Source organism: Vulpes lagopus, chromosome 11, assembly GCF_018345385.1.
Source record: "Vulpes lagopus strain Blue_001 chromosome 11, ASM1834538v1, whole genome shotgun sequence".
Lineage (NCBI taxonomy): Eukaryota > Metazoa > Chordata > Mammalia > Carnivora > Canidae > Vulpes > Vulpes lagopus.
In genome coordinates this window covers 26,577,064-26,604,646 of record NC_054834.1, presented here as the reverse complement: position 1 = coordinate 26,604,646, position 27,583 = coordinate 26,577,064, and the positions used below count along the sequence as shown (strand labels likewise).

Here is a 27,583-nt window from a genome sequence, read left to right as displayed (position 1 = left end):
CTGATGGGCGAGTCACTCACAGATTGTATCACCACGCGTCTCCTGTATGGTCTCATAAATGCCAGTGTGATGTATTTGCCACTACAGCTTTAACTAGATCATGGAGGGATTTTAGTCACTTTCTGAAAATGTTTCTCTGACATGATCCTGGAAACAGGTTTCCTTTTTCCCCTATTGCCAACCTGGAGCTAAAGGGGAAAAGATCCAGAATTTAAGCCTACTGGATTGGTAGATGCTCTGATCTCTGATATCCATTTACTATGGTGTCTAGGATGCAGGGAGCTTGAATTGCCCACAAGGGAAGTACTTCCGCTACGACTTAAACCTGTGTAAGTGGGCGTGGGGAAACCCCGTGTCCAAAACTAGTGTTACAGAATGCATTTAAAATGTTAGCCCTGTCCCGGAGCAGCCTGCCCTGGCTAATCCAGCCTCTGTCCTGATCTCATCCCATGCACATGGTGCAGTGCCCACCACCATCCGGTTTGCGTGTGAGGTGCAGGCTTGCTTGTGCCCTGGGGAAAATGTGTCCCTTTCTCCAGGGGCTGACTCTGTAGTGCTTTTGTTCTCCTCTCAGCCACCCACTGCTTAGTAGGCTCCAGAATTTTAACCCTAGGGACTGTGGGCACTGCTCTGCTTTCCTGCTCTAGAGAATCTTATAGGACCCTCAACGAAGCGGGTCTATCTGATCAGGAAAGCTTCCTGCCAGTGGCCCGGAGCAGAGCATCCTTGACCTCCTTGTTCCTCAGGGTGTACACTACCGGGTTCAGCAGCGGGGTGATGACCGTGTAGGTCACCGAGATCAGCTGGTCCTCATCCCTGGAGTTCTCCGACTTGGGCTTGAGGTAGGCGATGGAGGCACAGCCATAGTGGATGATGACCACGGTGAGGTGGGAGGCGCAGGTGGCAAAGGCCTTCTTCCGGCCCTGGGCAGAGGGGATCTTGAGGATGGTGGAGATGATGAGGACGTAGGAGATGAAGACCAGCCCCATGGGCACCAGGATCACCAGCACACTGATGATCAGAGTCAGGATCTCATTGGCTGTGGTGTCAATGCAGGAGAGCTTCATCACGGGGCGGATGTCACAGAAGAAGTGGGCCACCCTCGTGGCACAGAAGGGCAGCCTGAACACAGCCAGCACCTGTGTCATGGCTACGATCAGGCCAATGCTGCAGGCTCCCCCAACCAACTGGATGCATATTCCCTTGCTCATGATGACCGCATACCTCAAGGGGTTGCAGATGGCCACGTAGCGGTCGTAGCCCATGGCCGTGAGCAGGAAGCAGTTGTTGATGGCCAAGGTGATGAAGAAGAACATTTGGGTGGCACAGCCCGCCAAGGAGATGGGCTGACTCAGGCCTAGGAGGTTACAGAGCATCTTGGGTATAATGACGAGGGTGTACACGGTCTCTGAAACAGAGAGTGTGCTCAGGAAGAAGTACATGGGTGTGTGGAGGCGGTGGTCAACACTAATGACGGTCACGATGACAACGTTGCCAGCCAGGGTGAAGGTGTAGAGCGCAAGGAACACGACGAACAGGGTGAGCTGGTGCTCGCCGAAGCTCGAGAAGCCCTGGAAAGTGAACTCGCTCACCAAAGTGTGATTCTTTCCCTCCATTAAGTCGTAGGTAGTATCTAAGAAAGAAAGGAAGAAAAACAAATCACCCGAGGAACCTAGACGGGTGATTTCTCTCGGCGAGGCTGGCCAAGCTTTTGTGGTCCATCTGCCCGGGTCTCCGTTTATCTAAATTCGCATCATGTTCATTTCTTTGGGGCGTAGAGAGTGGAAACACTGTTTTCTCACTAAGAGAAAGGACGTGGCGTTTCGAGTCGAGGGCAGTAAGCACCTCCCCTCGGGGGCTGACCTGTCCTGGGTGAGGAATCGCCGTCTCCAGCCCAAGCCCCGCATCTTCCTACGACTGTAGTGATGACGCCGTTGTCGAGTCGTTCATATGAACAGGATACCGAAGTTTTAAGTGTTTCCATTAAATTCAGAAAATTGTTGATTACGTCGAGGTTCGGTCGTGTGTGGGGCCGGGGCGCGGGGAGCTCTAGGGTCTGCGGCCACCGGCTGGCTCCTGAGCAGCTAGGGTTGGGGTGCAGCACCCATACTGCATTCCCCTTCCAGTTCTGCTGGTCCCGCTCCCCTCAGTCTCCAGCCTCTTCCGAAATACCGGTCAGTGTTCAGAGCCGCCCAAAGCCCACGATGCCCTCTAGAATCGTCTGGCCGCCCCCACCCAACCTCTGGGCACCTGGCATCCTCACGCTCATCCTCGCACAGGTCGGTGGCACAGAGCAGCCCGGTGGCTCTTGAGTGTCGAGAGTGTCGACGGCGCCTTGTGCATGTCGGTGACCCCAGTGCGTTCGTATGCACTTAACGTCGTTGTCGTCGGGTGGAGCAGGGCCAACGAGGATACCTGGTGGTCTTCGGATGCAGTAACTGGCCCGGAATCACCTGGGGGCAAAAATAAAAAGGGCTTGAAGCCGAGTCCTGCAATCCTGTTCCCGTTGTTGCCCCCATGGCCCAAAGCTGCACCCCTGAACCATGTGCGCCAGGGCCAGGTCCCGTTGTTCTGCGACTGTGGCGTGCTCCATGTGGGGCCCGGGGTCTGGGCCTGGGTCCTTATGGGTCATGTGCTCTGCCCAGTAAACAGCCGTTAGGAAGCAGAGCGTGGGGCGCCACAGCGAGATTTGCCCTAAAGAGGAGGACTGAGTGTCTTTAGACCCCGTGTCCTTGTCTATCTGTGCACCTGACAGCAGCGAACTGCCGCAGGATGGGGCTGAAATCTAACCTTGAAATTATGGCCCTAGAAGAAAGCAGGACACTATTAACGTCTGGGCAGAAAACACACCGTATGTGGTGCGGTTCTTCTGACAGCCTTTGCCCGACTACCAACCACCCCATCATCGTGTAAACAGGTGAGCTACAAAAAATAATAATAATAATAAATTCAATAATAGAAACAACGGTGTTGCCTAAATGATCCATTTCGCCTGGAAGTAAAGCAGGTCACCCCCACTGCGGGATGGCGTACTAGGGGGTAAGTAGCAGAGGTCAGCGTTTTGAGCGCTTTTAAAATTAGTCTGCTTTTCAGAAATATGCCACTTTTAGTAAAGGGAATCTGTGGGAGGGTGTAAGGGAGCGGCACAGCTAATGCCTCTGCTCCTGAGAGTACGTTATGGAAGAAAATGCTGTGACGTTGAAAAAACAAAAACAAAACCCCAAAAACTTACGTGGGGTCTCAGGGACCATTTCTATAGGAGGAGGGTGGTTTGGCGTCGAGGCGCACGCCGTGTGCAGCGGCCGACTGTAAAGCTGCTCCGTGAAGCTTCGTCGGCAGTGGCTCGGGCCGCCGGAGACTGGTTCAGGGAACGGGGCCCAGAAATCACAGCTCAGCAGTGCCGGGGCCCCACTTCCTAGTAGTCAAGATGCCCTTCAGTCCCGGGGAGTCCTGATTCCTTAGGGTTGGCAGGGCATCTTTGGAAACGCCACATCCAGGAGGAAAACAAATATTTCTAGACACCGAAACCCTTCTCAGCTCAGCCCTGTAACAACCTTAAAACCCATATATATGTGTTGTGGTTCCTCCCGTGACCCTTTGTAAACCCTTGAAGTCCTCTTTGAAAGCTCGCTTACTTTTCCTCCCGCCAATCTGTGGGTCCACAGATAAATGGGAGGAGAGGCCAGAGACGTGGCCCCTGGGTGACAAGTATTCCCTAATCATGGTCGTGGAGAAAAGGCACCTGGATGTATGTGATCCTTGCACCTGCCCCAGGGCCAGTCCGGGGACGGAGGTTAGTAGGAAAGTTACGGGGGACTCCTGGGACAGTAGACGTTCCCTCCAGCTCGAGGACGAGCTTTTAACACTCAGGGAAAGTTCTCTGAAAACCCTCTCTCGAGGTTTCTGGGTGCCCTTCCCTGAGCACCCAGGGCTGCAGGAAGCCGACAGCCGGTGCCGGGGGACCTCGTTATGTGTGGGGCTCGTTTCCCATGTTGCCTGGGCCTGCGCTTTGGGAACCGCACAGCACTTTCCCTGCACGTAGGAACAGCAGCGGCTTATTTGTCAGGTTTTATTTTTTAAATAAATATTCTATTTTTATACAGTGGGGCCTTGATAAAACCATGGTTACAAAGCCCAAGTGAGCTCTAGCTAAGAGCCACTGCTTGGATTCCAGGGACCCGTGCGGTTTTCCCAGTCGTCAAGGACCCTGCTCAGTGTCAGAAGCTGGGGTGTGGTGAGGGGTTTTTTTTGTTGTTTTGTTTTGTTTCAATTATTTCTTAAACTTAAGCAGTCAAATCTGGCTATCGTTTCTGTCCCGTGGGATTCAGAAGTGGAAAAGCAAAGCTCAGTAGACCTCTCTAGACGGCCCGGAGACCACTGCATGAGCTGGGATTTCTCCCTCAGGGACCACCAGGCTGCGCCATCGCCACGCTGGCCTCCCGGCCCCGACCCCATGCACTTCTTTTCCTTGACAGTATCTTATTCTCACTACTTTTTGTTTAATGTTACAAAACTAAAACTGAGGGATCCCTGGGTGGCGCAGCGGTTTGGCGCCTGCCTTTGGCCCAGGGCGTGATCCTGGAGACCCGGGATCGAATCCCACATCAGGCTCCCAGTGCATGGAGCCTGCTTCTCCCTCCGCCTGTGTCTCTGCCTCTCTCTCTCTCTCTGTGACTATCATAAATAAATAAAAAATTAAAAAAAAAATAAAATAAAAAAAACAAAACTAAAACTGAGATGTGGGCATCTCGGTGGCTCAGCGGTTTAGCGCCGCCACCTTTGGCCCAGGGCGTGACCCTGGAGTCCCGGGATCCAGTCCCATGTCTGGCTCCCTGCAGGGAGCCTGCTTCTCCCTCTGCCTGTGTCTCTGCCTCTCTCTCTCTCTCTCGAATAAATAAAATCTTAAAAAAAAAAAAAAAAACTGAGACATATTAAAAATGTTAGGTTTATGTGAGCAAAAATCCAGTCCAGCAGCCCCAAACGGAAGTGGTTAGGAGTGCTCTCCCAGCAGGAGCTCGCAGAGATGCTTTTAGAGAAAATGTGGAAGCAAAGTGAGGGAAGAGCAACTGGCTGTAGAGTCAAGCCTACTTGGCTCTTTGTGATTGGTTCTCCTTAGTGTCTTGATTTCATGACCTTGAGGCATTTACAGGCTTAGATTTTGGTTCCTGGGCAGCCCTGGTGATCCTGGGGACCTGGGATCCAGTCCCACATCGGGCTCCCTGCATGGAGCCTGCTTCTCCCTCTGCCTGTGTCTCTGCCTCTCTCTCTGTGTGTCTTTCATGAATAAATAAATATAATATTAAAAAAAAAGATTTTGGTTCCTTTATGTAGGCCCGGTGGCGACATCAGAGCTGCCCAGCCTGTGGCCTCTGTGCTTAACCCATCTAACCTACAGACCCTTGTCAGTCCTTCCAAGTTAATTTTTCAACAGTCGGCAGAAAGGAAGTGCCTATATTCATATCTTGACAAACCTGAAAAACATCCCTAGGTTTTTGTTTTTTTTTTTTTTTCTCTATTCCCACTTCCTTCTCTACTGAACTTGTGGTCATTTTTTAAATTTAGAAAAGTATAACGTGGAGTTTATAGCAAATACAAAAAAAAAATGTTGGTTACCATTTGCCTGTATCCCTATCTGTATCAGAGACCTAAGAGGAAAGATGAGCCAAACTAGAATTTTGTAGGAAACTCAAAATTTGGGATCCCTGGGTGGCGCAGCGGTTTGGCGCCTGCCTTTGGCCCAGGGCGCGACCTGGAGACCCAGGATCGAATCCCATGTCGGGCTCCCGGTGCATGGAGCCTGCTTCTCCCTCTGCCTGTCTCTGCCTCTCTCTCTGTCTCTCTCTCTCTCTCTCTGTGACTATCATAAATAAATAAATTTAAAAAAAATTTAAAAAATTGTATGTATTATTAAAAAAAAAAGAAACTCAAAATTTTTCATTGAATTGTCATCGATGAAGCTGGCATCTCACCCTCTCCTCTTGTTTTTTTGTAGCCAAATGGTCTCTTCATTTGCGTTACAGCGTTTGCTGGTTCGGCGTCCAAGTAGGATTGGCTTGAATTAGGTGGTCTCTCGCTTCTGGGTTGCCTTGCTGGTTTCTCCTTCCCTCTAGTGAGAACGGAGAAATTGTCACCCTGGGAGTCACCGGAGACACAAATCGATTTGAGGCATGAGGGGGGCCTCCCTCCCCTAAATGGAAGCCACCATCATGCCTCTTGGGCCAGAGACCAGCAGGGCACCTTTGCCAACACACCTTCAGGGCAGGGGGAGCTTCCTGGGCAGTCTGAGCTCCCCGGCCCCCAAATTAGGCCGCATTAGACGAGTGTGCTCTAGTAACCCTAACTTTCCAGTAGAGAAGGTGTCCTTTTACCTTTCAAGGGGTGAAAAAAGAAATCCGGCCAAATCCTGAGTTTATGAATCACCGAGATAGGGGGAAGGGCCGCGGTTAGGGCTCTGCTGAGCAGCTGGAGGCCAGCAGGTGTCTCGAGGGGTGGCCGCGCCAGCTCCAGGGAGGCTGAGGCCTGGCCCGGGGCAGGTGCCCTCGGCCACGTCTGCCAGGGCCTGTGCTGAGCTCGGCCGTCCAGCGTGCAGGTCGGCGGCACAGCACAGAGCTCCGGGCTCAGGGCGGCGGGCGGCGGGGACGGGCCTTGCGGGGACCAGTGCCCTGTAGCTGTGGCCTGGCTGGGGCTCACCCTCGAGCCCGTCTGTGATGCCAAGCAAGTGCCTGAAATGCTGCCACCTGGTCCCCACAGGTGGCCTGGGCTTGCCTCCCTGCCCGGCGCTCTGGCTCCAAGGGCAGGCCGTGGGGGGCAAGTGGGACAGAAGCTGCGTGATCCCCTGTGACCGGGCCGGGGACTTGGCCCCCGCATGGGCCGCACCAAGCCTGCTGGGTCTCCAGGGCGGGGGTGCTGCGCAGGCAGGGAGGCAGGTGGGACGTCCCTTGGTGCCCAAGCAGTCTGCCCCAGCCACTTAGCCGGCGGCCTGAGACGGGCCAGACTCAGAGGGAGACGAGGTTAAAACCAGGCTGATTTCGGACGTTCCTACTTCAGGGTTTGCAGGACCCTAACGTCCTGTGTGAAATGCTTGTGTGCCGGGGATTCCTGGAGCACGAGGGGGGACGTGCATGTCTCCCCAGGCGGGAGGTCTCCCATCCCCACCGAATCCCACCTTGGCAACCTGGGGCGGCACCAACATGGGAAGGGACACGATGCGTTCAGGTGCTGGGCGACGACCGCGAGGCACAGACGGGGCCTCAGTCTTGGCACGACTCGTGAAGCTCCGCCTCAGCTGTTGGACCGAGGCCGCGTGGCGAGGAGCCCGTGAGGGGTCGCGTGGCCTCGTGCGGCCCCGGCACGCTGTGATCTTTTTTTTAAGATCTTTATCTTTTTAGATACTCAACACCGCATTTAAAATCATGCGAGTTGGGCAGTGCGGGTGGCTCAGTGGTTCAGCGCCGCCTTCGGCCCAGGCGTGACCCTGGAGACCTGGGATCGAGTTCCGCGGCGGGCTCCCTGCATGGAGCCTGCTTCTCCCTCTGCCTGTGTTTCTGCCTCTCTCTCTCTCTCTGGCTCTCATGAATAAATAAATAAAATCTAAAAAAAAATAAATAAATGAAGTCATGCAAGTTGTGAAGCGGAACAACATAAACATCTGGGAGCTCCTGGCTCGCCTCTAGCGGCTGTCCCCGCCTGCCCCTCCCTGGCCTGTGCTTTTCCAATCTCATGTCGCTTTTGGTCTGATTTCAGACTTGGATTTCGTAGGTCCATTCACGCAACGTGTTGTTTGTCTATAGCCACTTCTGAGCTCTGGGAAAACATATGCCATAGGACACAGTTCACTGGAATTCGCTTTGAAAAGCTTCAGTGTCGCGTTTCCAAGATGCTGAGGCTGCTGCGGTTTAGCACCCGGCTGCTTAGGAATGGTCCACGAGCTCGTGCCCCGGGCCAGGGCGTGGTACTGTGGTGGTTTCCAGTTTCCAGATCCGTGTTCTTCTAACGTGTCGTGTTCCCGGGATTTCCACGCACGCCCCCTCGAGCGAAGGTGTCTCCCCTTCAGGAGAGGCCCTAGCTCATGGCAGGAGGGACACATGGCCCGTGGCAGGACCTCGACAGCCAGATGCACTAGGTGGCTGGCGGTGCGGGCACACTCTGCGGACAGCCGGGTCCCCGGCGCACCTGTCGCTGCCAGGGGTGGGGGTGAGGGAGCTTCCCGAGTCTTCATGGGGTGAGCGTCTCTTCCAGGTTTCTTAGCTGTGAATATTGGTCTGGCCTAGAACCCTCGTTCCTGTCACTGCCCCCTTTCCTACTGGGTCGTGTCTTCTTTGCTCTGTCATGACGGGTTCTTAGCTCTGGGTGCCACCCCTTTAATATAGGAATATTCGCTGCCATTTGATGGTTTTTCTTTTCCTTTCTTTTCTTTTCTTTTTAAATTTTATTTATTAGTGGGATGCCTGGGTGGCTCGGCGGTTGAGCGGCTGCCTTCGGCTCAGGGCATGACCCCGGCATCGGGCTCCCTGCTTCTCCCTCTGCCTGTGTCTCTGCCTCTCTCTCTGTGTCTCATGAATAAAAAAATACAATCTTTAAGAAAAAAAAAGATTGTATTTAGTAGAGGAGAAGGGAGCATGAGCAGGGGTGGGGGCAACAGGGAGAGCCAGGCTCCCAGCACTGGGCAGGGAGCCCTACACGGCACTGGATCCCCAGACCCCAGGATCACGACCGAGCCACCCAGGCGCCCCTGTTTTTTCATTTTCTTAACTGCTTTCTACTGAACAGAATGATCATAATGTAGTCAAGTGTATCATTCTCGTCTTCCGTCGTTCACGCTCTCTGCATCTTCCTTGCGTTTTTACCTTCACGTTGCAACGATCTGACTCTCTTCTGAGCATATTAGCATCCTGCTCATATTTAAGCCTGATTGCCGTATACGTGCTAAGACAGACGTCTAAATGCATTTTTCTATTTTTAAATGGACAACCAATCACCCTGGCACTTTTGTTTGGAGAGCCTCCTTTCTCCACTGGCCTCTGATTCGATCTGCCATCCCTCCCTGTCGTGCGCACACACGGGTCAGCCAAGGAACTCTTTTCTTCTCCGTTGGTCAGTTTGACTCCCTGGGACAAGGTCACACTGTCTTAGCAGTGAAAACTTTATGATCTTCTTTATCAGAGAGATCAGTTCCTCCTCCTTTCTAGGTAGTTGGACCCTTGCTTCTTCATCACATTTTAGGTCAAGTTTGGAACTGGGCTAAATCCAAACATCGCGAGGGGGATGGATTGATTCAGGCTGTCTCTCCATATCCTGAAACATCTTTAATCTTTTGTTGGAGGTCCTCAAGATCGCCATCAAACTAGGCGATTGTCCAGGAAGGACTTCCCGGATGCAGAAAAATGGCTGTGGTCGTGGTTAGGATCTACTGCAGTGGCGAGGTGCCGATGCAAGTCAGTGAAGGAGGAGGAGCCAGGGGCGAAAAGTCCAGGAGAAACCCCGTTTCAGCTTCCAAGTGTCCTTTCCCGGTGGGGTCACGGGGACATGTGTGAACATCCAGGGCCAGTGCACGGCAGCAAGTGCAGGGTGGTGTCCCCCAGGGGATCTCAGGGGTCTTGTTGGGGGTCACTCCCACGGCCCTGCAACGCCTGCCTCACTCAGCTGCGGTGCTCTGGCTCCGGTCCTTGGGGCAAAAGCAGGTTCACTGTAGATCACGTTGTCAATATAAATGATCTGGTCAGACAGGTATCGTTGGCTCAAGTCCTCAACATACAAGACGTTTATCAAACAGAATAATTCAGGGGCTCGGAACCCTCTCCCGGGAGCTGGCCAAGAGCCAGTCCGAGAGCTGAGCCTGGCTACGGAGGACGCGGGGCTTGAGCAACCCACGGCCTCCTGAGCGAACCCTTCTCTGCAGAGATGTCTTCAAAGAAAATAATTTTGTCACTTTTTTTTAAGATGCTTTTTAAAGACTTCTCTAAGTCTTGAGAATTAGCACAAAAATTGCTCCCATGTTTTGTATCGTGTAAGCTTCGCAGCCTAGGGTCCCAGCCAAGATTACCCATCGCTTTTCATTATCCTGTGTTGTCCGAGCCTTTTCATCTGAAACGATTCCTCCGTTTCATCTGTTTCTCCACCTCGATACTCTTACAAACCACAGGCCAAGTATGTCTGTAAGATGTCTTAGTTTGGGTCCACCTGAGGAGCGCTAGAAATCCTAGTTTTTCCCTCACATTTGTCGCCGATTCCTTTTCAATTCTTTCTCGTCTGTCTTCATCCTTCGGTTTAATCTCCTTTTGCGATTAAATTCAGATTGAGTTTTTAACAAGAATGTCACACAAGTGATGCTGTATCATTCTCAGTGTGCCCTGCGGGGAGACACAAGATGTCAGTGTGTCCCAATATTAGCGACGTGACCCATTGAAGAGGAGAGCGAGAGTCTTGTCTCGCAGGGTTGAAGAATGAATCTCGCGGACCAAGGAGAGTGAGCGAAGCGATAGAGTTTTACGAAGCGGGGATACAGAGAGAGTTCTCAGGAGTGAGAGGGGTCCCGACGGGAATGTGGGCCCCCACCCACAGTCTTTTTTTTTTTTCCACCCACAGTCTTTTATTTAGGACTGACTGGGGAGCTTGTGGCCTTACCATTCTGGTGGCGTCTTGGTTTTGACTGAGGACTGGTCATACCATCTTTAATGGCTGCTTCTTTGGGGTTGGGTCATTCTTCGTTGGTCACAGGTGACTGCCATAGAGAGACACTTCCCCCCCACCCCCACCCCCGACACCCAGGGCAGCTCAGCATTCCTGGGATTTCTGTGAGCCTGGTCATGTAGCCCCTACCCATCTCTCCCTCTCTCCCTCCCTAGCCCCGCCTGTCCCTTACTCAGTGACACCCTTCGGATGGGGGGTCATATACTCCGGGGATGACTGCCAACGTGTATCTTGGAGGGAAGGTTGAGAAAGTTTCTTTCCAAAGGAATTTTCGTATGTTAAAGTAGACTTACAGGATCCCAGGGCTCAGGCTATGATCGCCTTTTGCCCTTAGCTAAGCAACAGCATCCAAGCAGATGAGTCCCTCCAGGAAGGTCACTTTTCCTGCCTCAAGGACTTGTCAATGGGCTGTAAGTAGTAAGGAAATACAATAATTTTTCTTCTGCCTTTGGTTCCCACATCACTATAACGTCTTCTCCACGGTGGTGCCCACCAGACTTCTCTGTTGTGAAGAGTGTTTTCTCTTTCTTTACGGTGACTTAGTGAGAGTGATATCCTGTTCCTCCTCAGACTCTCACCCTGGAGTTTTAGGCTCCACTGATGAGTTTCTAACTCCATTTTTCCCCGCTCTAGATTGGCGTTCTATATAAGGAAGGCCTCTATTTAGATACAACCAGATTTAGATAGTGTAGGTGCTACTAGATAATGGCAGATGCTATAACATTATCTTGACGTCCAGATCATCACAGAATTGGGCAGCGGGGACTGCCTTCGTCTGGCTGCTCTGTTCCTCTGACCTGTCTCCGTTATTCATTAATAACCTCCTTATACACCAGCCCAACAAGATGGTCCAGGTTTGTCTTGTATTTCGCCAGCGTTGGCCCTGGAATCAGCCATTTCTGCAGGGAGCTCTACTACCTCTCAGTGGAGGATTGTAGTAGAAAGTGAGATCTGGGTGGTAGGTGTACCTACTGCCATCGCCATGCAATTCCTTTTAGACTCTCGCCGTGAAAAAACTAGAAAGTGGTGTGTGTCTCGGTGTCTGCCTTCACATCTACATCTTAAAATCCATGATTTCATAATGGTATCTGCACCTCAGGCTATCCCACAGGTACGCTGCTCTTGCCCCTTCCCGTATTTATGGGTCCTGTCTACGGCAGTAAGAAAGCTGGTTCATATTTTCAATATATTTGCACATTTGCTCATCTAATATACATAGAAAGTTGCTTCTAAATTGCTCACCTCTGCTGCATCAAAAACCAAACCTACTAAATAGAATTTAGAAATGTTCTAGGCATATACCTGAGCATGTGTTTTTGTAATCCAAATGGACTATATCCTGTGTACGGTTATAAACTTTTTCATGTAACAATACACTTGAGATGTCTTGACAGATCAGCATGTGAAGATCTATGCATTCATTTGAACAGCTGCACATTGTAGAATAAGGATACAACGTAATTTACTTAACCCATCCTGTATCAGCGCATAGTCAAGCTTTGCGGGTTTTGACATTTTTTCAGGAGTATTCCAGAGAATCACTCTTCCTGTATAATTGTGCGCTCCCGTGAGGGTATCTGTAGGATATGTTCCTGAAGGTGAAATTCCTGGTGCATTTAAGAACTTAATAACTATCGCTAAACTGAAGCCAAAATCGGATGTATGCATCCATATGGCATAACTGAGAACTCTTCCTTAGTCACACTTGCACCAACCACAGGCTTTGACCAATTATTTTGGTGTTCGGCGAGCTGACAGGTAAAGAGGCTCTATTAATTTTTGAATTTTTATTTCTCTAATTAAGAAAGAGGCTGAGTATCCTTTCATATGCTTGTTAGTCATTTGCACTTCCTTTGCTGTGACTGTCCCTTTACATATCTTGCTCATTTTTTGTATTGTCATTTTCTTGTAATGAGTTCTATAATAGGGAAATATGCCTTCTATCATACATGTTGCAGATTGCTTGCTTCCATTTATCACTTTTACTGAGTTTATGGGTCTGAAATTTTATTAGTATTGTATTTATGTGCGCATCAGGGCCTTCCGAACTACAAGATTATTTTTTCTGAAGTATCCATATTTTCATTTGTACCTTTTATGCTTCAATATGTGATTCATCTGGAATTTAATTGGTTGTAAGAAACAAATGTAGAAATATTTCTTGAAATCAAATCAGATATACCTTTTATTATTCCCCAATTTAGGCATTGTCTCAACACCATTGAAAGGAGAGCAGGGTTTGCCTTTCCAAAATATGTCTCTCTGGCATGGGGATTATTTTAAGCCAGTTATTTTTAACAGCACACAGGGGTGAAGCTCTGAAAACTGAGCAGAATTGTAAGAGACATTCGCATTTATAAGGGAAATCTCCATTAGTAAGGGTGTCTCCCTCTCTGAACAGGAAGATGGGGGTGACTCCATCTGTGGAAAGTCTTACCAAATCTGCACAACAACCTTGTTTACTGTGCTTTCCCTGGTCACCTCCCAGGAATCCCCCCTCCACCTCCAACAGATTCCTTCGTCTCTTGCTTGTATTTAAGGTGATGGCTTTGTTTATTTGGGGTGGGTTACTTAGTTTTTCTGGTTGTCTCCCATGCACATAGGAGGTATATATGCTGTTAAACTTTGATTTTCCATTAACTTGTTTTATATCAATTTTATATCAATTATTAGATCAGCCAAAGAACCTAGAAGAGGGAAAATGTTTCTGTCCCTAGGTCCTACATTGAATAATAAAAACACCATATAAATCAGTACTACAGATTGCTACCATATGCAAATCCCCCCCACCTGCCCCCATCATTGTTCTCTGGAATTTCTCTAGTTATTCTCATGTTTTTTTACAATTGTTGGCGATTTTACTGATTTCTGATTTGTATTCATAGAAATTTAAGGAGAATAAACGTCCTTAGTCTTCACAACACTGAGGCTTTCCATCCAAAGTAAGATTAAAAAAAATTTTTTTTATGTGTCTCATAGGGTTTTAAAATCTTCTATGCAAAAAAAAAAAAATGCACATTTCCTATTCCCATGTATTTGCTATATTTTGTTTCATTTAGAAACGGGCTGCTTCCATTATATTTTCTAAAGGTCTATTGATTTATTGCTGATCTTTCCCACTCATTCTCACTGGTACCCTGATCCAAATAATTTCTCAATTTATAAAGTCCTACGCTCTCTATCTGCGTGTGTTTCTGTCATTCTGGGCTACTGCTCCTGCTGGTGTCTCTTTTGTCCCCACCCTACTGAGGTTCCGTCCCCTGTCATGGTCAATCATTGCCTTGCATTGACCTTTAATTCACTTGCCCCTGTCTTACCTGGCAAATATACCAGCTTTGGTTAAACCAAATGTTCCTTGCCCAGAGCACTTCACTGATGAAAAATGTCACTGTTGTAACTTAATTAGCATGGGTTTGCTCCTTGGTGAGTAACACACAGAAACCACACCAGGTGGAGTTGTCACACAAAGGAAACTTTATTTGAAGCAAATAAAGAGATCCTGAGGAATAACTTTCAAAACCATGACCCCCACCCCCACCCCACCCCCCAAGCAAGGGTGCATGGGTTCCTTTTATTTGGGGTTAGCATGAACTTTTGTTTGAGAGAGCACAAGCTGGGAGAGGGGCAGAGGAGAAGGAGAAGCAGGCTCCCCTCTGAGCAGGAGAGCACCAGACTTGCTCCAACCCAGGACCCCAGGATCCCACCCGAGCCAAAGGCAGATGCTAAACAGACTGGGCCACCCAGGAGCCCCAGGATAAATATTTAGAAAGGGGATCCTTGTCACAATTTGTAGAGGTGGGCATAAGGTCACAAATGCATCTTCAGGAAACAGACCAATTTGTTATGTTCATGGGCTTGTGCTTGGGTGGAGATTTTAGCATCACAATGGAGTAAAGGTAACTGTGGGTCCCATCAGGGGTCCGGCTCAGGTGTAAGTCAGGGTTGAGCTCCCACTGGTCTGGGGTCAGGGGGAGCTCCTCCTCAGGGAAGCTGTTACTGCCTGAAGGGGTAGTTACGGTTTCCACCAAGGGATGCTTGTGGCCATCGGGTCTTTTGCCTGAGTTAGCAGGTCAGCTGGAAAGAAGAGCTGAAGGAAATGTGGGACAAAAGTTGGTGGGTACAGGCTGGGTGGGCAGTAAAGGTCAGGTCTTGGGGTCTTGCTGGTGTCACTGATGGCCAGTTGTGATATTGTGATTTGTAAAAAACATTTGGTCAATCAGATCACCAAAAAATACCTCATATATATATTTGGTCTTCCTCCAGGCTGCTGGGCTCATTGCTCCCCAAACCCTTGGAATTCCTTGAGCAATTAGAGCAATAGGAACATCTTTTGCTACATTGAAGTATCACCTGGTGTCTCGTCCTCAGGATTCAGAGCCAGAGGGTGAAATGAAGGTCTTATTAATCATAACGAGCTCCTTCAACCACAACGGAGTCTCTGGCAATGAGGTGACTTTTGGACAATACGGAAGGATGGGGCAAGGGTTCTGAATCAAGGCCAGGGGAACCAATCACATGATTAGAGAATTGAAACTTTCAGTCCCATCCCCAATACCTCTGGGGAAGAAAGAGGGACAGGAGGTTGAATCAATCACCAATGGCTAATGAGGGAATCAGTTGTGCCTGTGTCATGAAACCTTCATAACAATTCAGAAGAATGGAGTCCAGAGGGCTTCCAGGCTGGGGACGCAGGACACACAGTTCACAAGGATAGAAACTCCTTTGCTCAGGACCTTGCCCTATTGTCTCTTCATCTGGCTGATGATGATTTGTATCCTTTAACATCCTTTATAACAGATCTGTAGCCTAGTGAGTAAACTCATTGCCCGAGTTTTGAGAGCCACTCTAGCCAATTGATCTAAGCCAAAGAAGGGATCACGGGAGCCTCTGATTTATAGCCAGTCAAGTGACAGCCTGGGCTTGCAACTGGCATCTGAAGGAAGGTGGGGTTAGTCTTGTCAGACTGGACCCTTCACCTGTGGGATCTGATGCTGTCTCCAGGTACACAGGGTCAGAATTACATGACACTCATCTGGTACTGGAAAAATTGCTTGGTGGTGTGGGAAACCACCTCCACACAAATCAAAAATGGTGACCAGAACCCCTTTACTGGTCCTACTTAAAATTCATGACATTAAGAGTAAGTGGGGTAGTGATGCTGCTGGGCAACCTGCTCTATTTCCTTACCTACCCTACGTATCTCCCCCCTCCCCGCCCCTTTTGGGATCTTTCACACTTTCTCTCTTGTCCTCCAACTTCCAGAGGTTCTTCCAGAGGTTCTTCTGTATCCTCGTTTTCAGTAGATGACTTTATTTTCTATCTCATTAAGAATTAAAAGCAATTAGAAGAGTCCTTGTAAACATCGCCACCACCACATTCACCCACCACGTGTGCCTGTGCTTTGCTTCTGAGCCAAGTACACCCTCACCCTGGGGAGCGCTCCATCACCCCTGGCTGGGCGCCTCTTCCTCACTCAGGGCCTGGCTCAGCAGTTCTCTCCTGTCTCCTTTGATTGATCAGATTTGTGCTAGATCACTTTTGTTTACAGACTTCTTTGTTCTTATTCCCCTTGTGCTAAAAGAATAAAAAAACAAGAACAATCTTCTTTGGTCCCATGTCCTTCTCCAGCTACAGGCCCATTTATTTACTCCCTTTCCCATCAAAACCCTTTGAAAGAAATTCCATAGTCTTCAATTACTCTTTCTGAGCTCTTGAATCCACACTAAATAGGCTTGTTCACCATTACTCTACCAATGCAGATTTTTTTCAATGAGACTTATCACCCCATTTTGCCAAATCTAATGATCAATTCTAACCCTACTGGGCATATTGGCAGTGGTTGATCCAAATGAGTAATTCTTTTTTGGAAACCTGTTTTCATGTAGCTTCCAGAAAATGCCCAGAGTTTTCGTGCTTCTCATTTTGTACCCCCCTCCCCTCCCCCCCCCCGCCATGTCCTCTCTCTCTCTATCTTCTTCAGTATCTTGATGTTGGAGTACCTCAAGATTCAGCTACAGACCATTTCTGTGTTTATCCTTGCAACCTAATGATCACTTATTCTTTTGAGTTTAAACGCCTCACAAATTAAATCTCCAGTCTATACTGTTTTCCAGTCTGTGAAGTTGTATGTTCAATTGTCTGCCCGTTATCCCTACATGGATGTCCACTTGACATCTCAAGTAGAATGTGCCCCAGCTGAACACAGTGGGGCTGAACTGGCCCACTCCTCACTCAAAGGCACACCTTGTTCCAAGCTGCCATTGCTATAACATGGCGCTACAGCAAGGTCCTAACTAGTCTTTCCCTATTTCCCATTTGGCTCTGGGGGTTGATTTTTCCTTGCAGTTAGCAGCCACAATAAAGATGTTAATATATAATTCAAATCAAGTAATCCCTTGCTCAGATGTTCCCACAATGACTGCCCATTCTCTTTGAATAAAACTCAGAGTCTGTACCATAGCTTATAAGACCACGATGTGACTTCCCCCCTTAGTTGTCCTGGTTATTAACCACCTGCACTGGCTATTTGTTGCTCCTCACATATGCCAGTTAACCCTCCATGGGCTCTTCCCATGCTCTGATCTCAGCCTGGAGTGTTCTTCCCCTGGGTTCTCTTATGGCTCAGTCCTTCCTCCATTTTTCTGCTCAAGTCACTGCAGGCCTTTCCTGACCACCTGACCTAAAAGATCTGCTCTTCTAGCTGCCAGGAATGACTATGCTTTTCGTCCTTTTCTGCTTTATCTTCAGACACTTATCCCTTACTGAGATAACATATATTACATACATACTTTGAAAATCATATATGTTCTTGAGTATGAACTGTGACGGCAGGTCCTTTGTTCACAGCTTGTTTGTTTTTATTAGTGCTTTTTGCTTCCTTCTATTTAGTATTTTATCTGGTAAACAGTTTCCCATCTCTTATTTTCAACCTTATTATTTTGTTTCAGATAGTGGTAAGTGCTATAACCACCATAAAACAGCTAATGGGGAATGTCATTGGTGGGCATTATGGTAAATGAAGTGGTCAGGGAAGGAATCCCTGAGGACAGCTGCTCATTTCCCTTGAGGCCTGAATGATGGGGAATGAACAAGCGGGAATCTGGAGAACAGCACTCTACAGTGAAGGGATGGCAAGTATGAAGATCCTAAGTGGGAATAAACCTTCCATGGGGATGGGTGCTTGAGTAGCAGGCGATTAGCAGTAAAAGATGAGGTCCTTCCTAAAGGCATGGGTGGTACGGACAGGTGGGGCCTTTTAGGCCACCATGAGGAAAGTGGATTTTATTTTGAGTGCAATGGGAATCTATTGGATAGTTTAATTAGGGGAAGGGTGTCATCTGGTTTTAATTTTTATTTAGTTTTCTAATTTTTTGTTTTCATTTTTAGAAGATAACTTTGCTATTATGTAGAGAATTGATTGGAAAAGAACAAGAGTAAACAAGGAGAGTGCACAGCAAGAGATTTTTCTGGATAAAAGTAGTTTCAGTGGAGGTGGAAGGAAATGTATAAATTCATGTGGTGTTTTGAAGATAGAACTGACAAAGCTTGTCAGGAGACACCAGTCTAGATGGCCCCACAGGCTCATTTTCTCTTTCCTGTTAGTAGCTTGGCAAACAGCTGACAGAGCAGTTCTAAGGAACTTGGGTAGAAGAAGACGCAGACGCCAGCTGCCGAATTTTCCCTGCTGCCCTTCTCTCTACATGGCTGTTTCCACCTGGGCTCTTTCCACCTGGGAGCTCCTGTTGCTAGATAATCACTTAGATGGTCCCTGTTTCTTCTTTTTTAAATAAATGTGCCATTCCCACAGTATAACCAACCCACTTATGCACAACTAAAGCTACAGGTTAATGAGAGTTTGGGAGATTGTGTGCACTCTTGAAGATTTTCTCCTTATAACTTTGTTTTGCTTAACACCCTGTAGTGCTGCTAGGATGTTATCTTTGCCCTCTTTTGCATAAAAATGTGCTGATGGATTCAGTGCTGGGAAGGAGGAGGGAAAAAAAAAGATTCCAGACAGGCTCACTGGCTTTCGGACTGAGCAACTGGGTAGAGAGGGTGCCATTTACTAGGAGGGATGTACATTAATTTGTGTGTTTTTTTTGGAACGACCCTAGACCTCTAAATGGAAGTGTCAGAAGAAGGCGGCTAGTTACACAAGCCTGCATCTGGAGCTGGAATTATAAATTTGAGATTTGCCCTTTTTCTTTGTTATCAGCATAAAGCAACAAGAACCAAAGTCATAGAGAAAGTGGTCAAAACTTTCCACAAGAATCTCAGCCCCAGGGAATTCTAGAAATCATATGATGTAAAATCAGTATAATTCTACCAAAACTTTGTGGAATAAATAACCACAATACTCTTTAAAAAGATGGGAAACTTAGAAAAGGAGGAAACCCTTCAAATTATTTTATGAAGTGAACAGCATTAAAAACAAAGGCTGATTTGTTTATCACACGTACACAGGACACACATGTGTGGGGGAGGAAGAATTTATTTTACCCTTGAAGGTTCTTCTGGCTGTACTAAGAAGCAAATTGACATGAGAGAGATTAACGGGAGAAAATCAAGTTTATTTTTTATTTTTTTATTTTTCAATGTGAAGATCTAATTGCTTTTATTTAGTGATTTATTTAATGCTGCCAGGCAGCATCCCATCTAACACAGAGAAGGTGCTCTGACAAAAATCAAGTTTAATAGCAAATGTATGAGGAATCCACACAGACATGTGATTTCAAAGACAGGCATTGGGAAGCTTCGGCGGGATCTGAGGATACAAAGGGGAGGAAGACCCTGAGGGGGAAGGTGAGAAGGGGAGCTTTGGAAAGCCAAGGTGCTCTATTATGCAGTAAGTTCCTTAGGTAAAGAGGAATCTCTGCTACCAACACTCTTCCTGGGACTGATACACTTAGTTGAGGAGGGGAGGTCAAGAGCTTTTCCTGAATCTGCTGGATTTCAATTGCTTTTAACTCAAAATAGTGTTCACAACAAAGTAGCCCATCTTCGGCTGCCAGCTCTAGGCAGACGCAAAATACAAATTTCACTGAAGTAAATAGAGAAACCAGTGTTAGATTAAAATAGTGTGCTGTGACGGGGTGTAATGCAATACTGCATGTGATCAATAGCAAAACTCTTGGATCGAAAACTTCTTGGAGTTCAAAACTTTACCATTTATGAACTATGTGAGCTTAGGCCTATTATTTAACTTCTAGGTGCCTCAGTTTCCTTTTCTGGAAAGTAGTTCTAACAGTATTTGTACCTATCAGGTGAGGGTAATGATAGTATCTATATCATAGGATTGTTTTGAGGATGAAATCAGCGGATTAGCATATATCCTTAGAAAATTGCCTGACACATAGTAAGTATTCAATATGTTAGCTATTAAAGCAGCAATACAAGGAGGGTTCTGAATTTTCAAATCTATTAATAAATTTAATAAACCATAAACCATATAAAAAGAGCAAAATCATATGCCTTTCTCTCTAGATGCTGAGAGACATATGATCAAATGTGATTTCTATTCTTCATTTAAAATACTCAATTAAATAGGATTAGATAAATAATTCCTTAACATGAAAAGGTATCTCAACTAAAAATCCAGCATCGGGCTTCATAGGGGAAAATGAGAAATCCTCCCATTAAATGAAACAAAATGATCACTATAACCATTATTGTTTAACTCTCAAACAACTCTGTATTGTTTCAACTCTGTTTAACTCTGTTTAAATCTGCAGACGAACATAAATACATCAAGAGAAAGAATTAAAAGGTATAAAAACTGTAAAGGAAAGGGTAGAATTATAATATTTCCCAGGTGATATAATAGAATACTCGGAAATAACCCAAGAGGATTCACTGAAAAATTATTACATCAAAATTATTCTATAAAGAGTCTGGGTTCAGATTTATCATCATCCTAGCTACACAGAAATAAAACCCAATTAATAATATAATGGAAGAAAAGCCATTTTCAATTGCGAAACTATAAGAAATGTCAAAGAATGAACTTAAGAAATGTGCAAAATTTACAGAAAAATGAATTTCTGGTACAGATAAAAGGTTATAGATTCATCTCTCCCCTTAAGTACAACCATAACCCCTGGAAATAACCCAAGAGGCAACCAAAGGAGAATTCTAGGTGGTAAGAGGAGCAGCACCAGTGGCAGGAAATCCTAACCTCCCCCAATCCTGGATCAAATAGGAGTCCCTCCCACAGTAGCTGGTGGGCCTATCACTACTCGCAAGGGGACCCATTAGGGAGCCACACTAACAGTAGCCATGGAAAGTGTGTTCTCTACTCGAAGGGCCTGTAGCTCTGTGCCCTGACCTGAAACACTAGGGCTGCTGCTCCCACCAACTCCAGTTCTCTTTGACATGTGAGCCTGATGCTTCCTTCCTCCCTCCAACTTCCCTCCATCCTTCAGCGACATGAGTTTAGGGGTAGGGTGTACAAGTAGGAGAGGATCTCCATCCCCACATATAAGGGGCATGTAACCCTAACAAGTACCTGTCTAGAGAAGTCTCCATCCCCACAGGCTGAGACTCCTCTCCAGCTTGGGGAAATCCCTTCTATCCCTCAGGCAACACCAGCGAAGTCATATCAACAGCACCAAATAAGCCAAACACACCCCCCAAAACAGAAAATGTTCTGAAAATTAAATGCTACTGAAACTACAGGCAACAAAAGTAGGTCAGGCCCTGCATACTAATCCTAAATTAGGCAACTACCTGCTGAAGTAAAAGATTTAAGTAGGGTCTATAGTCTTCTAACATAATAGACAAAATGGTCAGGATACAAACCCAAAGTAACAGAAGGATGATAAAAGTTCTAAAAGTATAAAAATTTAAGCATTATGTTTCTGACAAATCCACGGGTCAAAGTCTCAAAAGAAAATATAGAAGAAAATGGAAATGAATGTACGATTTATCATGCAGATGCAGCTAAAGCTGTGCTGCTGGGGAAATTTATAGCACTAAATGCTTACATTAGAAAGGAAGAAACCTCTCAAAATAATAATCTAAAGTTCCTACCTAAAGAAAGTAGAGTCACAAAATCCCAAAGCAAGCAAAAAAGAATGATAAAGAGCAGAAGTCAATGAAATTGAAAATAAGAAAATAGAAAAAAATCAGTGTAACAAATTGGGCTCTTTGAAAAATCAATGAAATTGATAAATCTCTAGAAAGACTAACAAAACTTGACACAAGTCACCATTATCAAGAATGGGATGAGGGTATCACTACAGATTCTGCAGCTATTAAAAGGATAATATGGAAGTACTGTGACCAACTTTGTTTATAAATCCAACAACATGAATGGATCAAGTCCTCAAACTACCAAAACTCAACCATACAATCTAAATAATCCTATAACATTGCAAAAAAATTAGTAGTCTTCTAAAAATTGAATTCATAATCTAAAAACTTCTGAGAATGAAATCTCTAGGCCTAGATGATCTCACTGGAGAAATTACCAAACTGTGAAAAAAAAATTAGAATCAAGTATGAACAGTCTCTTCTAGAAGACAGGAGGATGGGATACTGATCAACTCACTTTGAGTCCATAATTTGAGGCCAGTATTATCCTGGTACCTAAACCATGTAAAGGGTGTAGAAATAAAACTACAGGTCAGTATCTCTCATGAACTTATATGCAGGAATCCTCAACAAAATATTAGGGAACCAAATCCAACATATAAAAACCATTACACATCGTGGGGCACGTAGTGGCTCAGTGGTTGAGCATCTGAGTGCCTTAGGCTCAGGGCGTGACCCCAGGGTCCTGGGATGGAGTCCTGCAATGAGCTCCCTGCATGGAGTCTGCTTCTCCCTCTGCCTGTGTCCCTGCCTCTCTCTGTGTGTCCCCCATGAATAAATAAATAAAAATTTTTAAAAAATTACACATTGTGACCAACTGGATTTATTTCAGGAATGCAAAGCTACATCAATAGTCACAAATCAGGCAATGGTATCCACCATATTAACAGACTAAAGAAGAAAGATCATGTATCAACTGACACAGGAAAACACTTGATGAAATCCAGCACTCATGACAAAAAGTTCTTTGCAAGTTTAGAATAGAGGAAAATTATCTCAATTTGATAAAAAGCATGTCCAAAAAACCTATAGAAAGCATTATCCTTCATGGTAAAAGACTGAATGCTTCCTGTCCCCCACACCCCTCACTCCAAATTAGGGATAAGGCAAGAATGTCTGCTCCCACCACTCTCATTTAAGGTAGTAATGGAAATTATAGTCAGTGCAATACGGCAGGAAAGAGAAATGAGGCATATAGATCAGAAAGGAAGAAATGAAACTACTCCTATAGTTACGTGGATGACATAATTGCCTATGTAGAAAGACTGAAGGTACCTACCAACGCCCCCTGCCCAGAACTCCTAGAACTAGTGACTTAAGCAAAGTCACAACATAAAATATCAACACATGAAAATCATTCCTATAAATTAACACTGAGCATCTGGAAACCAAAATTAAAAGCACAATTTCTCCAAAGAAAAATGAAATGCTTAGGTATAGAATGTAAGATTTGCATGCTGAAAATTACAAAATGGTGATAAAAGAAATCAAAGGAGACTTAAATAAATGGAGAGACCTATTGTGTTCATGGATTATAAGACTCTACATCGTAATGATGTCAGGCCTCCTTAAATTGATCCATAAATTTGATACAATTCCTATGAAATTCCAGCAAGGTTTTCTGTGGACATAGATAAGCTTCCTCTAAAATTGATATGGAAATACACAGGACCTAGAATAACTAAAATGATCTTGACAAAGATTAAAATGGGAATACTCGACCCAATATTGAGGCTTGCTATATGGCTACGTTAATCAAGATGGGGCAGTATTGGAGCAAGAGGCACATAACTCACTGGAACAGAAGGAAAGCCAGAAATCCACAGAAACGGGTTCGATGGACTTTTGACGAATGTGCAAATTCAAGTCAATGGAGGATGATCACCTTTAACGAAGGCTGGAGTAATTGGCTATCTGAAAGCAAAAATTAAACTTTGACCTAAACTTCACACATAAACAAAGTAACTCAAAATAGATCACTTAAATGTAAAACATAAAACTATACAACTTTTAGAAAGAAAATTATAGAAACTGTAAAAGTTCCTGATTCAAAAAGAGCCTTGAACCAATGGAAAATAACACTGTTGGTGAATACAGAGATTGAAGATGATTAAGATGTCAATTTTCCATACATTACAAATGCAGTAGGATCCCAATAAAATAGTACCAGGGTGTGATTTGCTTATACGTGTTTAACTGTGTCAAGAATGCTGTGTGCATTTTTTTTTTTTTTTGATGAGGGTGGGGATTGTAGATTGAACAGGCCGCTTCTAAAATTTATGTGAAACGTTTAAATAAAGCAGAACTTCCAAAAAAATATATAAATCTAAGTAATGGCAGATAGCTAGCTCTAGCAAATAAAACATTGAAAAACTCCATGATCATTAATGTTGTCGACATGGAACATACAAATGCAGCAGAATAAAAATTCTACGTTGTGTTCACATTCCTCGTTGTTTCACAGGACTTTCATTTGCCCCAGGGTAAACCTAAAAGAATCCAGAAAAAAGTCAATTGAATTTCAAAAGATTTTTTTAAAACTCATAACTAAAACATCCGTCTTAAAAGCTGAGACAGTTTTTAACTTTAGCAAACTTTTCTAGCGCAGAAAGTCTCTTTTAACTTACAAATAATTGTGAAAATCAAAAGCTTAAGGACTGAAGTCCTTTATATGTGAAATGTATGATGTAAGTTACAGAGTTAGGAAGAATTCAGGTTTTTCTGCCAAAACAAAGGCATCCAGCTTTGTGGAGTCAACAACCCTGGAGTTGGCTGCATATTGGGGAAGGCCCAGTCTTGCATCTGCCAGCTAAGCCCTGCTGTGGGGTAGAAGGGCGAGGTAGAGCTGGTAAAAGCAGAAAGAGTATGTTCTTACTTCACAGAGAAACCTCTTAGAAAAAGCTAGAATACAGGTGGAACAGGCCTGAGGGAGTGATGCCTCCAGGTGGGCGGCATGGGGACATCCCACTGACTCCTCTTCATTATAGGGTCAGGGGTGTAGCTGATTGCCTAGATGCTGAGGGAGGGCCAGTGACCCTAGAAAAGTCATAAGATGAGGTGCAGGGACTCCACTGGTTAAAGAACATGATGACACCAGAACCTTCTGGATAGATGCCACCAAAGATGGCCTCTGGGGGTCGTGTATCTCCCTTGAACCCAACGTGGGCAGTTGGCAGTGACCTTGGACCGGGCAGTTTCCTTCTCTAAGCTGAGAAAACTAGAAGACTTGACCAGAACGTGACTGATTCACCCCAAGGAGAATGAGAAGTGGGGAGGAACAGAACCTTGAATTTAATTATGGTTACCGTAATGTGGCTTATTCACTAAATTGCCCCAGTTTGCATGGAAAGGACGAGGTGACCTTTCCTCCACCCGTCAGATGGGGAGCTCAGAATGACAAAATGAATTCTAGAACCTTCTGAAAGTGAGGTTTTTATGTACCTGCATACTTAGCATATAGAAAAAGCATGTGATCACTTTACACATTTTGATATTTCTGCATTTCAGAAATGTTCTGCAGTGAGAATACCACGTAGTCACATATTGATTGTGTATCTTTTTACAAACAGCTCAGTATAGTAACTTTGATTTGCTCAGCAATTACAGCTGCTAATCATCATCATGTTATTCAACACATTTTGTCTCACAGGTGGAGTCTGAAGTGCACCCTGGATCATTTTTATATATTTGAGGTGAGGAACGGCAAATAGTCTTTTATTATTCCATTTCTGACTCAGTTGCTTTAGTTTCATGGAAGTTTTCATGTCAAAAATCCTCTACTGTTGACTTTTTTTTTTTCTTTTTAGCTTTTTGGGAGTAATAGTACCTAATTCATCAGAAAGGAATTGTGTTGACCCTTCTTCATATTTTCACTGAACTCTCCTTCCTTGCCTTTGTGATGTGGCTCAGGAAGGGCAGGAGGAGACCCAATCCAAAGGACCTTTCCCGAATTCTTGCCCTACCAACAGTCCCCTTGTCCTTCCACGCACTCTCCTCTCACTGGAAGCTCCCATTTGGATCCTCCTGTAGTTTTTCTTTCTTTCTTAGCCGATTTCACAGGGTTCTTTCAGCAACCTGCTCCCTGAGCCTCCTGTCTGCTCTTCTTCTGAGCTCTTCGTTGGTCATCCTGTCCACAGGGGAGCCATTGCTTTCAGCCCCACAGGACTCCTTCGTGGGGCTTATGTTCACCCAAAAGAAGCAGAGACCAGGGTCACATGCACTTGGTTGATGCAGCCAGAGCCCGGTGGCTGTCGCATGTGGCTAGGAGTCCTCTGCACTTAACTCCCCTCCAACCCCACCCCAGTTCCTTTTGGAGCCCCACATGTGTGTGACAGGAAACTTGCAGTGGGTTGCTCGAAAACCTTCTCTCTAGAAGGTTTCTAGCTGATCCCAAACCCATTTCCTAAAAGATATCTCTATTTTTGCCTTGCTTATCTTATTAAAACACAAGGCGATTAGTTTTTGGCACAGTATCCTTTCTAGTAACCACTGTTCAAACACCCAACTTATGTGAAAAGAAGATTCAGTCACATACGATTTTAATGTGGTTTATACTTCAGCGAAGTGGACTGGTCACTTTAAGCTTGAGATGAATGCTAGATCACACCCTGACCTTGTAATTATCTCCTGGAAGAGGGCCAACTGGTGTCTGTTTACACGTCTGCAGAGTGACTTATGTTTTTATTATGTTAACAAAGAGGTTGAGGAAATGAAAATCAATTATTAGAAGCTGGCACCCAGCATCACTTCTGCTCTGGCCCTGGCTGTGATGGGAGAAATTTCGCCAATCACCTAAAGCCCTTGCTCTATAATTTTACCTATAAGCTTCCATCTAGAAATCAAGCATGTCTATTTGGAGAGAGATTTCGTCTTAAGGAAGGGATTTCCTACCCACCACCCTCCTCAGAGCATCCTGGACTTCTTTGTTTCTCAGACTATACACCACAGGGTTCAGTAAAGGTGTTATGACCGTGTAAGTCACTGAGATAAGCTGGTCCTGATCCCTGGTGTTCTCTGACTTGGGCTTGAAGTAGGCAATGGAGGCGCAGCCGTAGTGGATGATGACCACAGTGAGGTGGGAGGCACAGGTGGCAAAGGCCTTCTTCCGGCCCTCAGCTGAGGCGATCTTAAGGATGGTGGAGATGATAAGGATGTAGGAGACAAAGAGGAAGGTGGCAGGGGCTGTAATGGCCAAGAGGCTTATAACTAAGGTCAGGATGTCATTAATGACTGGAGTAGCACAGGCCAGGTCCAACACAGGTCGAACATCACAGAAGAAATGCTCAATCAGTGAGTTGCAAAAAGGCAGTCTGAAAATGGCTACAGCCTGAACCAGGGAGAGCAAGAACCCTGAGGCACAGACCGAAGATGCCAGAATGGTACAGACCCTCCAATTCATGATGATCGAGTAACGAAGAGGGTTACAGATGGCCACGTAACGATCAAACCCCATTACTGCTAGCAGGAGACAGTTGGTGATGGCAAAGCCAAGGAAGAAAAAGAGCTGAGTCCCACAGCCCACCAGGGAGATGGATTGGCTCAGACCTATGAGGCTGGAAAGCATGCGTGGGATAATGACCAGGGAGTAGAAAGTCTCTGATGTGGAAAGAACACTCAGAAAGAAGTACATGGGGGTGTGGAGGTGGTGGTCGATACGGATAATAGTCACGATGATGACATTGCCAGCCAGAGTTGGGATGTAGAGGGCCAGAAACACGGCAAAGAGGGTGAGTTGATGTTCTCCGAAGTTGGAGAAACCTTGGAAAACAAACTCCGTCACTTCTGTGTGGTTGGCTGTCTTCAT

General features: G+C 45.9%; 2 protein-coding genes across 2 annotated transcripts in view; one reads left to right on the top strand and one right to left on the bottom strand.

The window, feature by feature from the left end:
* Positions 1–27,583, top strand: part of LOC121501426 (olfactory receptor 10J3-like) — a 148,329-nt gene that overhangs the window by 98,347 nt on the left and 22,399 nt on the right. The window lies entirely within an intron of this gene.
* Positions 687–27,583, bottom strand: LOC121501427 (olfactory receptor 10J1-like). The gene is made up of 2 exons (XM_041773457.1): positions 27,084–27,583; positions 687–1,617 (listed from the first exon to the last, which is right to left on the bottom strand). The coding sequence occupies exons 1-2, from the start codon at positions 27,581–27,583 to the stop codon at positions 687–689; spliced, it is 1,431 nt and encodes a 476-aa protein (XP_041629391.1).

Bases quoted from the DNA above. Each gene is read 5' to 3' on its own strand.
- LOC121501427 (XM_041773457.1), bottom strand. From the start codon at position 27,583: ATGAAGACAGCCAACCACACAGAAGTGACGGAGTTTGTTTTCCAAGGT. The intron at 1,618-27,083 runs TTTTTGCAACTC...TACCTACGACTT, and splicing joins GTAGCCATTTTCAGACTGCC to AATGGAGGGAAAGAATCACA.